The 13,394-nt window shown below is 41.1% G+C and overlaps 1 protein-coding gene across 1 annotated transcript in view; it reads left to right on the top strand.

The window, feature by feature from the left end:
• The window catches only part of LOC146332578 (protein kinase C-binding protein NELL1-like), a 381,691-nt gene that overhangs the window by 114,583 nt on the left and 253,714 nt on the right, over positions 1 to 13,394 (top strand). Inside the window, exon 5 of the mRNA XM_084732249.1 lies at positions 324 to 420. Coding sequence (XP_084588375.1) covers positions 324 to 420 — 97 coding nt within the window. The remainder of the gene's footprint in view (positions 1 to 323; positions 421 to 13,394) is intronic.

Here is a 13,394-nt window from a genome sequence, read left to right on the forward strand (position 1 = left end):
TGTTTGTGTCTGTTTCAGGAGTCGGGCGGTTAATCCAGCCTACATCCCAGGTCCAGATATCAATACCGTGTTAGAGAGCCGTGGGGCGAGACTGGCTGTCATGCTTGAGGAGAGCAGCCTCTGCCCGACGCTTCTCATGAAGGGAGAGGGAGACGGAGCGGGGGGGTGGGAGGGAGCGGACATGCACATGGTCTGTTGGATTTACTCTGGTATTCAGCCGTATTGGATCAGTGTTCCTGCCAGGCCAGGACAAAAAAGAGAAGCGTGTTTGTGGCTGTGTCGTTATCATTCTCAAACATTCTCCTCTGATTTGTTGTTGGCAGGATTTACGAGCGGGTGATAGACCCCCCTCAGATGGAGCTCACCCCAGGCAGCGGAGTGTGGCTGGGCCAGCACAGCCACAAGCATGGCCTGTTCAAGGTAAGACTGCACAGATGATACACACACACACACACACACACACATACCTTCGAGCACCTGAATGTGCTTCACATTCGAGATCAACTGGTATAATTGGCCAGATTTGCAGCAGGCTGTGTGGGGGAAGAGAGTCAAGTGGAAGATAGAAGAAAGAAGTACCGTGGGCACGTAAATGGGAGTCGCAAGAAGCGCAGCGTGTGCTTTCAAACGCTTATTCCCAAGCCCATTACAATGTTGTTGATTTTTTTTTTATCACTGCTCATTTTCTTAGACTCCTGTATGCGCTCACAGCAGGGAGGAGACATGCTGGGGTGTCACCGAGACATGCACAAGCTCTCGATTTTCCAGCCTCTCCTGCCCACCTGCCACTCAATCAATGGGGGCTTTAGTTTTTCTATGTAACATATTGATTAGCCAGCAGACCCGACTGGGGTGTAAATTATTTCTCTTCCCTTTACTTTGACACTGTCGCTCTCGCACACCAGCCCACCCGCCCTCCTCCTTCCTTCCTTCATATCCTCTTGGATCGAGTCTTCAAGGAGCCCCTTCTTCTGCTGGAAAGCTCTGCTCTTGAAAGACGCAGCTCCATCATCCAGTTTCCTACCCGCAGTTGGCTCAGTGCTCGGAGCCTGTCTACCCTCCACGTGCGGGGAGCGCTCAAAAGTGTTTGTCAGAGGCAGAGACAGATGGTGTGGAAGCACACAGGCCTGTGTGAAGTGACAGAGGGAATGAGGAGGTTCTCCCTTTAGGTTTACACCGGTTATGAGTTGGCATATCAGCTGACAGGTGCACTTGTAACACCTTGAATCAAGGACCTGTTGCTCGGTGCATCAGAAGGGCCATTAAGAGCAGGAGTAACATCATTATCTCCTTCTACTCATGCATATTTATGAGCCAGCAGTTGTATTACCTATAGTAGCTACCTGCTCTGTACTCGAAAATTACAAAACCTCCTAAGCGCTCTCTTTTAACACAATCAAAATGCCTTTCTTGTCACGACATGGTCATGTTAAAACAAACAAACTGGGACATGTTTTGGCCTTTGACAGGGAGTTTTTGGACTTTAGTTCAACATGACCATGCAGTGACAGTAAAGGCATTTTATTTGTTTTGGAAGACTGTGCAATCAGGACTTTTTTGTGATTTTTTTGTGATTGAAAACACATGTATCCTTAACCAAACTATGCCTGAAACAAAATTCACTTTGAGTCCAGGAGGCACTCCTACTCAAACATTTTTTTTCATACTTTTCTATGTTTAATTACACTTAGTCAGTCTTTGTACTATAATTAGTGGCATCCCTCCCCTAAAAAGACACAAAAGAAGACACGTGCATGTGTGTATATGTGCATGCAGATCTTCTGGTAAAAAGACAGCAGATGAGATGTGGGTTTGAGGCGTTGTATTACTCAAGCGACACGCACATAACTATACTATTTCCAGCATGTTGCGTGTTGTGTTAAAGTTCATTATTTCAGAGCTTCAAAAGGGAAAAAAAAGTTTCCAGATCTTCATGTTGTCCTGAGGTCTTTGTCTGAAGCTGGTTATCATTTGTCTCTGTTAATACTGGGGTTTCCAGCTACAAGTGGAAGTTCTCAGAATTATGACTGGAGTATTGAGATGGGATAAAACAGGCAGGTGATACAGGAGTACCTGTGGAAAAGAAACACTTACGGCTACAATTAAAAGTGAAATAAAAACAATATAATTCCATAACTAAAACATAATAAAAAGCTTTAGAAAAAAGAAATCATTTTCAAATGTGAAAAGCAAAACTAAGGCTCAATGTAACTGTGGCTAGACTAAGATGTGTCTTAAAAAGTCGTGTCTAGAAGGGAACCCTAGATTTGCAAGATTTGCCAAACTCTTGTGAGATTAGTACGTGCTGTGTCTTCATTGTGTGCACCTTTCCTCAGGCCGTAGGTGCGTCCCAAGTCTCTTATTGCAGTCAGCCATAAAAAAAAGTTTACTTTTATTACTTTTTTCTTTATTCATCCATTAATATATTTTTAGTTTCTGCTAGCAGGCTTAAGGGACTACAACTACTGTTGCAAAATGATAAATTAACCTTGTACCTTGTAAAAGAGCCTACAACAGCAGGATTCATCACTTTAGAACTTACCTGCAAATGTTCTCATTATTTCATTTATAGCCCTGTAGCCTACTATTGCTTGTTTGTCTTTGTGTTTAGTCTTAAAAGATGTTAAGTGTTTACAGTACATATATCAAGTACTTTAAAGTAATTGAGACACAGACAATGTTATCTTAGTACGACTGCTGATGCACTTTAAACTTGGCGAGAATATTTAGAAGATTCTCCAGGAGCGTCTCCTCCATTGCTAAGTCGAGCGCTACTGTGCTGAATGAAGCACGCATGCACAAATCTAGGGTTCCCTTTGAGACACGACTGTCTCTAAGTGAGTACTTTTTGCTCTGTTGTCACATGATGAACCAACTGTTCTGAGTGCTACTTATAATAAATATCAACACATCTATTGGTCCTTATTACTTGTCACATTATTATTATCTCAGGAGGACTTTAGTTTGGATCCTGCAGCATAGATGACTGTTTTATCAGTGATCTGATTGGTCAGTGGTCAGACTGTTGATAGGTTTTATACTCTGGACATTGGCGTTTTCTTTTATTGTGCTGATGATTGTTTTGTTTTCTCTCTTTTTTGGCGCACCCCACAGCAAAGTTTGGGTTCCAGTCGGGTTTCAGTGCCTTGCTAATGTTAGCCTTCTAGTTCAGTTGTAGTCTTTCATTTCCCAGTCTTCATAGCTACTGCAGGGAACTTTCAGATTATGTTGACTTTGGAGGCCCCTGTGGACAAAAGCAGTAGTATTTCCACTGTAATAACCACAAATATAATGTCGAGAATTAAATTATTATCATGATTTCAAGGAGAGTCTGATTCAACACGCAACAAGTTGTCTTTTAACAAGCAGTTACGTGCTGTAACTAACAGTGGCCATTGTATTGTATTGTGGGTTGCTTTGCATGTACTTGACACACACTTGACATTGAGACAGACAGAGAAAAACATATTGTCCAACACTACTTCTCTGCTATTCCCTGCACACTTTCTCCACTGCCTCCTACTTTAACCTGCTAAAGAGAAGTGGATAAACAGAGCCTGCTTATGTCATCTCATGTCAAAAGCAAAGAATGGTGAAGAGCTTGCTGGGAAATGAGAGTAAATAATAAAGAAGCGAGAGGCGACGGAGAGGGAAAAATAGCCACGAGCGATAGAAGTAACACTGCAGGTGGAGATAGGAGGTGAAATAAAGCAGCAGCTGTAATCTATACCATTCAGGACTCAGGAGCAGGATAATGATAAGACAAGCTAACTAGGCCTTTAAATAAAACATATTGAGCCCTAACAGTGGCTGAAGACGCTCCTTGTCCTCGTGCCGCCTCCTCCCAGGAGCCTCTCCATCTGAAGAAGCAACTGTAATAAATTATCTTTATCTAGAATCCATTGTGCCAAGGATGCTGACTCCTCAGGGACACTGCAGGCTCGTTTGGAACCGCTGCTTTTGTGAAACGATCGGTGTTTCATGCACCACGCGATGGTAATGAATCTAGTGCGGACAATGATGGAAAGCTTGAACACGTTACGTAAGGCAGCATGATGAAGGAAACGCCGAACCTGGACGTGATAAAATTCAGAGCTCAGATCTAACACTCAGTCTGTCTCTTACTCATCCTGTCTGTCTTATGTCTCCTCTGCTTCCTGGCTGTTTAAATTAGTTTGTTTGAGATTTGTTCACGTCTTCCTTTTTATTTCAGCACCATACCATCCACAGCATAATTTTCTTCTCCACACCTGGTGTGCTCACTATGTTCAACCCTGCATCAGAGGTAATTCAGAGGGTTTATTTCACCCTGTTTCTAAAAATAGACTGGGCAAATGGAAACTCATGGGATGAACTGGAAAAAATAAGCCTATTATGGAATAAACTCCAACCGAAGAGCTGTCTATTTTTCCTCTTGATGCTGTGAGGTCCCTACTTATAGGCCTAGAAGTATTTAGGTAATGGGGTACATCAACTCTAATCTCCAATAACAGATTTCTGCATATGCATGTAGAATCTGTAGTCCAGGGACAAGATTTTGGTATCAGAAGTGTCGGGTTGTGGTGATAACCACTGCAAGTCATGTAATGCCTACTACTGCATGCATGGCATCACCACATATTGTTGTAGTATATGTGTGTTATTCCATTGTGTGATGTGTTTGAGATCAGAGCTTTACGTACCTTACGTATAATGACGCAGACCGTATCGTTACATTACGTTAAACGTTATCTACACGAGGGAACGACTGAGCGAGAGAGTCGAAGCCTGCACGGCTACGCTTCAGCTGACTCTCATGCCAAAATGACGGAACGTAGCAGGCATATTCGGGTTAACGTATAACGTGACTGTGACAACAGTGATAGTAAACGGAAACTCACTCACTTTGAATTCTCTAAACAAGTCGAGGTGCCTGTCTTTGAGGTGTTTGGCCAGGTTTGATGTGCTTCCTCCTTTCGTTTGAAAACTTCTGAGGCACTGTTTGCATGTCGGCTTGTTTGAGTCTAGAATTGCTCCGTATTCATCCGCCTCGAATGCAAAATATTTCCATACACGACTCTTAGTACCTGTCTTGTTGACAAGCCAACGCGTTGTACCACTCTCACTTGCTGAAGCTATTTTTTTCTAAGACGGCAGGTATCGAATTATTTTTTTTGTGTTGGTATCGAATTGGTATTGGTTCTTGTGACAACCCTAATTGACGTACTGTAAACTATTTACTGCAAGGCTGACAATTTACTACTAAATTTCTGCTACATTTGTTGAATAAGGAATACCTAAACCTAAAACTTTAAACCTAAAATGAGAAGAAATAATTAGTACAAAAACATGCAATGTGAATCATGTTAATTATTAATGAGTAATCTATTGTTAGCATTGTAAGACAATGCACAATTTTTGCAACCCTAGTGTCCATCGATGAAGTCCAATAAAAGGCAATCATTTTTACGGTCAATTCGTGGAAATGTATTGCTTTTTCACGGCATTAACAACAAATCCATACTGTCACAGCCCTACAGAGGCGTTCTGGTCACTATTTATGGTACAATACAATGGTATCTGTTTTTCCCGCTGGATGCACAGAAATCTCCGAAACACTGGCCGTTGCCACTGGACGCTAAATCACAGATGGGTTCTGAGATTGAATTAAACTTGCATGTACTTGACTGGGGCTTACTGAAGATTTTGCATAAGAGTGTGGATTTTTATTGAATCCACCTGGCGTTTATATTTGGAGTATTTTTTTTACCGTTTCCTTACTGCTTTAATTTCTGAAGAAAGGACATTGTTGCCCCCATCATTAGCTCATGGAGTAAAGGCCGCACTTCTGAGAGATCATTCTAAAGTGCCCCTGCTTCATTTCAAGTTCATATCTTCATGTTGCCTGATGTTTATAAGGATATTTCATGCAGTAGTGCATGCCTCCCCTCAGGTTTGAGTGTAAGCAATGAGCAACATGACTTTTTGTGCACAACTTGATGGATGATACCCCAAATATTTGCAGCTAAAATGCAAAATGTCAAATGCCATTGCACAGCTGTGCCTAAGAAGATCAGTTCCTTTTTGCTTGTAGCATGAAAGCAAACTATTTTCTATTTCTTTTCTTTCATAGCGCGCTGTAGTGGTGCAACTAACCAGTCACTGCTTTTTGTAACACTCTGACAGTATGGCACCAACACAGATGTTTAAAAACTGATAGAAACAAGCAGAGCTTAATCATTACTGTCCATCAAAATGTTTTGTTTTGTGTATAATTAGTTGATATCTTAATCATTTGGGGATATCATCATCCTCATTATCATCTGTCTTTCTCTCTCTGTTCATCTGTAAATGAATGTTTTTGATGCAAATAGTCGTGGGAGATGAACTGCAGGTGGAGGGTGAGTCTTTAGACCCTGCCAGAACAAGGAAAGGTCATGTTGTGCATGATCAATTTGAGGAAAAAAAGCATCGCAGGATGAAGCTTTACCCAGGATAATAAACCTCTGTCAATGTTGCCTGAGGGTGAAGTGCTGACCAAACATGTCTGGCCTATTATTGCTATAATAAACAAGCTAACTGGGAATTATGACTGTAAAAGCCAGCTGACGAGCGGAGTCAAGGTAATTTTATCAGCAATAACAGTGAGTGAACTTGTGAACGTCTGGGGGCATAAAGAGACAAATGATGCATAATAACAACACATCTCACACATAAACATGTTTGCGCCACTTGAGCTGTATTCACTCCCTTTCCCCAGCATGAGTCATACCCAAACCTTAAACCAATCCTAATTCTAACACTGCAATTTCCAGGTCCCATAATTTCATGGTAAGTAGGAGGTAATTACCAAGTAATATACTTGAAATTTCTTAGAAATTACCCACAGATTACCTCTGAATTACCCCCAAATTTCACAGTTAGGTATGTGATAATTAGCAGGCACCATTTTCATGGAGTTGGTGGCAACTATGAAGCAACATATTTGAAATTTCTCCTAATATACCCACAAATTACCCCCAAATTTCATGCCAAGTACATGATGATTTGTGACATTTTCATGCATTCTTACCATGAAATTTGTTACTTTCTAATTACCACCGACTACATGAAAATGGTACTTGCTAATTATCACAGACTTAACCATGAGATCTGGGAATAATTTGTGGGGAAATTCTTAATAAATTTTAATACTTGGTAATTCTGAAATTATGGAACCTGGAAATTGACGTGTTACCCTTTTTTCATATTTATAACTCTCACAAAGGCTCATACAAATGCATGAAGACACACACATGCTTTTTTATTTTGTTTTGTTTATTCAAGACTACAATGCCATCTGTAAAAATTTGGACAGCGACATACTTTGTCTCAGTACTCCCGCACGTTGACTTGAAAAGAAATGGTAATCGTCAAAGTGTTGAGCTTTTCTTTGAACATGCTCACATCCACATCGGATGAACAGTGTAGGACCTGCAGCGTTTATACACAGTCAGCCTGTGAGATGCTGTATGTATGTTTGGAGGAAACACAATCACCTGGACTTCACTGGACAATAAGAGCAATAACTTGTTTGGCCATAAAAAACAATTTGTGTTGCCTTGTCTGAATGTTCATCCTGAGATTATCCTAATATTCAGTCGTTTTGGAGCTATGTTTATTAAAATAAAAACTTATAGTTACACACAATGTGGGCGTGAACATTCTCAATTTTTTCTCAAAGGGTGAGTTTGGTATTTTGTTTTATTTCTCTTGCTAAACCCACCAGACTTACTTTACCCACAACAGTGCTTTTATCGTCTTCATCTTCATTCAGACTGAACAGCGGCAACATAAAGCTCACCAAAAGATGTATTGGCTCATCTTTACACCGATCCAGCATTCACCAACTCGAAACAATAACTGTGATTACGCACCACATTACCGGGAGAGGAGGAGTGAGAGGGAGGTCGGACCTCAGAGAAGCAGCAGGGTGAAACAGCCAGACACGTACAGCCATGGTATTTTCTACCTTGGTGAATTCAGGGTTTATTTTGAACAAACAACTAGTGATTGTTGAAACAGTGGAAAGACGAGCCAAGATGTTTTTAGTGAGTTTTATTTTGTTTCCGTCAAGTTTGAATGAAGTGTATCTTAAGATGATGGAAGAACTGTTTCTCTAAATGGAGTCAGGCAGGTTCAACGAGAACAATAAACAGCTGAATCTGGATGAACAACATGTCTGTTATTCTCCCAATAAATGTCTATCTCTGTAGTGATCCCTCCCATAATGTTGTCAGGCACTTAAAATGACTATCTGAGCCTGTCATCGGCAAAAACAAAAACTTTTAGTGAATGTACTTGGATGGTTCGCAGCTCCCCGGAGCAGCTGAGTTTTGTGTCTGCTGGCTGCAGTGCTCTCCCTCATTAATGGACCGATTTCAAAAATTATTGTCCCCATTAGTCACAAAAATATGGGAAAATAGGGTGCAGGTTGAAAAATACCATTAATAAAGTTACTCTTCAAGGCTGTTTTAATTTACTTTGATCATGTCGTAAAGTTGCACTGCTAACGTGATATAAACAGCTGCCTGTTTATGTCTGTGTAAAGGAAAAACAGAGTTTTTCTGAATTGGGGAGTTAAGCCATTAAAAAACAGTCTAACAGTTTCTGTGTTCAGGATGTTTTGGGCAGACTTGAACTATGGCGCCCCAACGTCATATAAGTCCCGCTAGTGAGCGACGCCACTCCCCGATCCCTCACCCTACCTAATGATCAGTTATGAACATACCTTCAGCAACTCTCTCAGCCCAAATCAGCCCAGCAGTTCACTTCAGCTCGTTTCAGTTCCAACAGTCTGACACTGAAGAAAAAAAATACCATCCTGTCAGCGTCCTCAGGCTCTGGTGGCTTAAACATCTTTAATTCTGTTGCACTAAACTGTTTAACAGTTTAAAAAGTGCTGGAGTATTAACTTTAAACTTACACGTGAGGAGGTTTAACTTTTAAAATAGCTGTCCTTTTGAGATGGATTGAACAAAACAGATGATCCAATAAAAACGTCTGTCATTGGCTGCCAGACAGGCTCTTTTTCCATTACTTTGCTGCTGCTGTTTTTTGAATCCTCTATTATTTGGCCATATTGCTTCATTACTTGGGCCAACAAGCACCTACAAACTACGAACGGCCCTTAAGCGACTCTGTGGGTCCAAATTAATCCAGCAGTTCACTTCAGCTCACTTCAGTTCTAACAACCCGACACAGAAGAAAAAAAAACGCATCCTGTCACCATCATCTGGCTCTGGTGGCTAAAACATGTCATGCATTTCAGAGCAAAAAACAACTAATTTTTTCATGATTTTGAGCTCTAGTTGTCTATACTTAGCTTTATTTGGCTGTACTTAGCTTATATACTTAGCAACTTGGTAACTTTTTTAATCATTCAAATTTGGGTGGATGGTTAATAACATGTTTCTGTGAAAAACTCAGAACCTTTATTGTTGCTTTGAACAATAAATGTCCGAGACAAGGAAAAACAGTAGCATTCGTTTTCGCCAATATTATTGGCCTGGTATTTACCTGGCACAACTATATGCTATTGGTATTGGCGTATATGTCGATTGATACTTTCTTACATAAAATAATACAGATTGTTTAAATGTTTATTTAAACTGTTAATGAAAGTTAATGCCAGTAATCACTCTCTTTTTGCTCTGATTTGGTCTCCACCAACTCCTGAGAAAAAGATGTGGCTCATTTGCTGCTAGCTTATTCATATAGTCACTAAGCTTGTCTGTTAGCATGTACTGGATTTTGGCATTCTCTGCTGAAGACAGCTGCCATACAGCAAATACCCAAACTGTATCTCTCAATAGCTGCGGAGTTGGTGATAATTCTCTGTGGCTTCATCACTTTTGTGACCCCTTTTCATATTGCACATGCATTGTCATTATAAAAATATTGATTTGCACAGCTTAAAGGTGAGTGTCAGCACTTTTACTCCATTCATCTGACATCCAGTGAGCTGTTGCACAGAGACCAAACAACAGAAAATGTGTCACTGTTTTAACCGCACTGTATATGACTTGAAATGCAGCTGTGTAATTGGACTTGTATCGCCATGGCAGCATACACATCATTCCTGAATAGTGCTATTCAAACATCCCTGCCATAGGCTTTTGTGGAGGCATGAAACAAATATGTGCACATTTCTGCCCGTGTGTGTGTGTGTGTGAGCGAGCAAGAGAGAGGGAGGGGGATTTTATGACTTCAGTTCGAATTACCCACTGATCATTGACAGTGATGTGTGGTCAGGACCCCTATATTACACTACCGGGACAGACATCTGTGATCTACACCTTCATTTTCATTCTGAGTGACACTGACAATCTCTTCTTCGCCATCCACTGCTCACACAGCCTCTGTGTGTGTGTGTGTGTGCATGCGTGTGAGCATGAGCGAGCGTGTTTGTTCTCAATCTGTGCTGCGAGCCTGTTCGCCTCAAGGTTCCCTCTCTCCATGTCTCTGTGTGAAATGGAGGCAGGTGCTGCTTGCATCCAGGCTGGCCAAATGCACTGTAAATGGATTTCACATACACATAAAGCCGGGACGGGTTGATGCGAACTGCGCTCGAGGTGGTGAATTCTAATGTCCTTCCAGCATGTTTTCAGTAACCACTTTGAAAGAATGCTGAAATTGTATTACCCCCGTGTGTGCGTGCGTGGGCACCACTGTGTTTTACAAGTTCGGTTTTCCATTAGAGGGGGTACCTTTTTTCCCAAGATTGTTCTCTGTGGTCATCATGAAGCTCTCTATTGACCAGACCTGCACCTCTGGAGCTCACCTGTCATTCAGAGTGATTGACAGACAGCCCATTAAAGGAAAGAGTCCTATCGACTTTAGGCCATTTACTTCTGCCTATATGTGAAATGCATTTGCCTCAGTTCAGTTTAGAATGGAAGCTGTATGCATAGTATGGTAATAGGTTTGCTTTTTTAAACTTCTGCTTTTTCACGGTTTTGCACCATTTTTAAGTGTAAGCTCTTTCAAACCTATTAATCGATGTCCTGGACAAAAGAGGAGCCTTTAAGTTCCAGTGAAACAGCTAATGGTGTGCTTGTTTGTTACATGCTTCCTGTAACATGGAATTGTTGCAGACATTGATTGGTATTTGGCGCTCTGTTTTACACCCTCTGCCCATCGTGCAGCTGAAGCAGTCTCTTCCCGGACTAAGAGCTTCACGTGAACATGGTCAGACGGACGCCAGTTTGATAACAAGGAATAGGCTAACTTAACTTTAGCAACAAGTAAAGCTATCTTTCCTTAAGAAAACTCCATGAGCAACCTCTGTGCTATATTCTCTGTCAGTCTCTCAGGCTGTTTTCATTTTCACTTGGAGGCTGCTGCGCCCGGTTCTGTTGCCGATTAACGGCAGCTAACAGCTAACCGTTACAGTTAGCTACTTGAGCAACAAGTATGCCAAAGATATCTCTCCATTGGGAAGCTTTGTAATTAAATAGCCTAGAGTTGAAATCGAGCAGCAGCAAGGGAAAACCAGAAAATATTTTCTACATAAAATATGATCCAGTTTCACCCAAATAAGTGAATAAAGTTACAACATTATGCTTCTGTACAGTGAGGCTCATTTCCCAGAAACACTGCAGTCCACTCTGGTATTATTCGTCTATGATCCGCTGCGACAAAAGTGAGAAAGCCTCTGATGCAAGTTTTTAATGTTATAATTGTTTTCCAGGAAAAGGCAAACTCTGAAATACCATTAAAAATACCAGAGAATGTCTACAAAAGAATTAGTTTGTCATTGTTGGGACAGATACTGGTGTATAGGCGACATATTGCATAGTGCATATGTGATAAAAGAAAATACTTAAAAATCAATTTTTTTCATCTTTGTAAATTACTGTGTGTAGTTTAATGCAGACCTGGATTTAGATGCAGTGTTTTCAGTTCAGTTTAGAATGGAACTAACTATTACATTATCTGTCATGAAATTTTGTACAGACATTCACACCCCCCTTAAAAACAACTGTAATAACTTTCTATCAAAATCTGCCTGTTTGTCCATCTATCCTCCCACATTCCCACTTCCTCAGGCACATTCATTGCCATTTTCCATTCACCACCAGGTTCCCTCAGACTTTTCTCCTGATCCTGCTGCTCCCATCTGCCCTGCAATCAACTCATTCCCCTCACCTGAGTGTCCCTACCAATCTTCCCACCTGCCCCTCATTCCCTCATCAGCCACTCACCACATACAGCAGCCCAGAGCCTTTGTTATACTTGTCAGTTTGTCTCAGTTGCTTTGATTTTTGTGTTGGGCTCTGGTTTTCTGTTGCCTGGACCTGCTAGACTCAGAAGGGGTAATTTGGTAGTGGCAGTAGTTGGTCTTGGGCACACAGACTGCAGGGGCATCTCCAAGCCAAACTGCTATTTTGGTTCATGTATCTGCAGCAGTACAAAGTGCAAGGGTGTGGCGATTAATTCATCACATCACTGCTGTGAAACTACTTGCCAGTAACAGCGATTCATGACAACAAAAACTCAACAAACGAAGAAACGGCTTCTCCGGGACACCACGTTGTCGTCTGGAAGGTGCAGAGCGGCACGATAAGAACACACAACACCTCAAATCTGCAGCCAGAGGCAAAAGTACAAGATTTTTTCAACAGTTAATTAGTACAATGGCAGTAGGAATTTGAAAAATGCTTTGGTGATCATATCACTTCTACGGTATTTCGGTCGTAATTCTACTGCATTTCACATTGCAAATGGTTACATCATATCTTTAAGTGTGACTCCAGTGTAATGCATTTCAAGAGTAAAATCTGAACAGATTTTTTATTTTTTTTTAAGTAGGAAAGGAGGCTGTGAGGCACAGGATTAATGAGCTCTGATAATCCAATGTCTCCTGCATAAACGAGCAGAATAGCGAGTTATAGCCACCCTGTTTGATCTGTGTAGAGCTGTGTGTGGTGACTTTAGCAGCCTGGTGTTGTTTATGTATGATTCAATGAAAGTGATTTTTTAAAAATGCAGATTTAAATTTATATACTGGCTGGAGAGCATTTGATAATATATATTATAATGATATTATTATATTTCAGCATTGTTAGGAGCGTTTGCTCAAAATATTCAGTTTGCTGTTGTCGACAAAACCACCCAAGTGGCAGCTGAGGGAATTTGCACCAGAAATGAATTCAGTTCTGACGAGTCTATTCTCAGTGCAAAATTGAATTTGAATGAATCTCCAACCTGTTTGTTCCTCTCTTCCCACCTGTGTACCTTGGGCTCTGGGCTGGGCACCAGAGTACCACACAGACAGGCAAAGCTAATTTCAATGGCAGGGAAATAATACTTAGCTTTTGGTGCAATAAATTTCAAGTCAGAAGTTGATAGTTCCAAGCCTGTATTCCCGACTT

Source organism: Lutjanus erythropterus, chromosome 1 (genome assembly GCF_056507025.1).
Source record: "Lutjanus erythropterus isolate fLutEry1 chromosome 1, fLutEry1.hap2, whole genome shotgun sequence".
NCBI lineage: Eukaryota > Metazoa > Chordata > Actinopteri > Lutjaniformes > Lutjanidae > Lutjanus > Lutjanus erythropterus.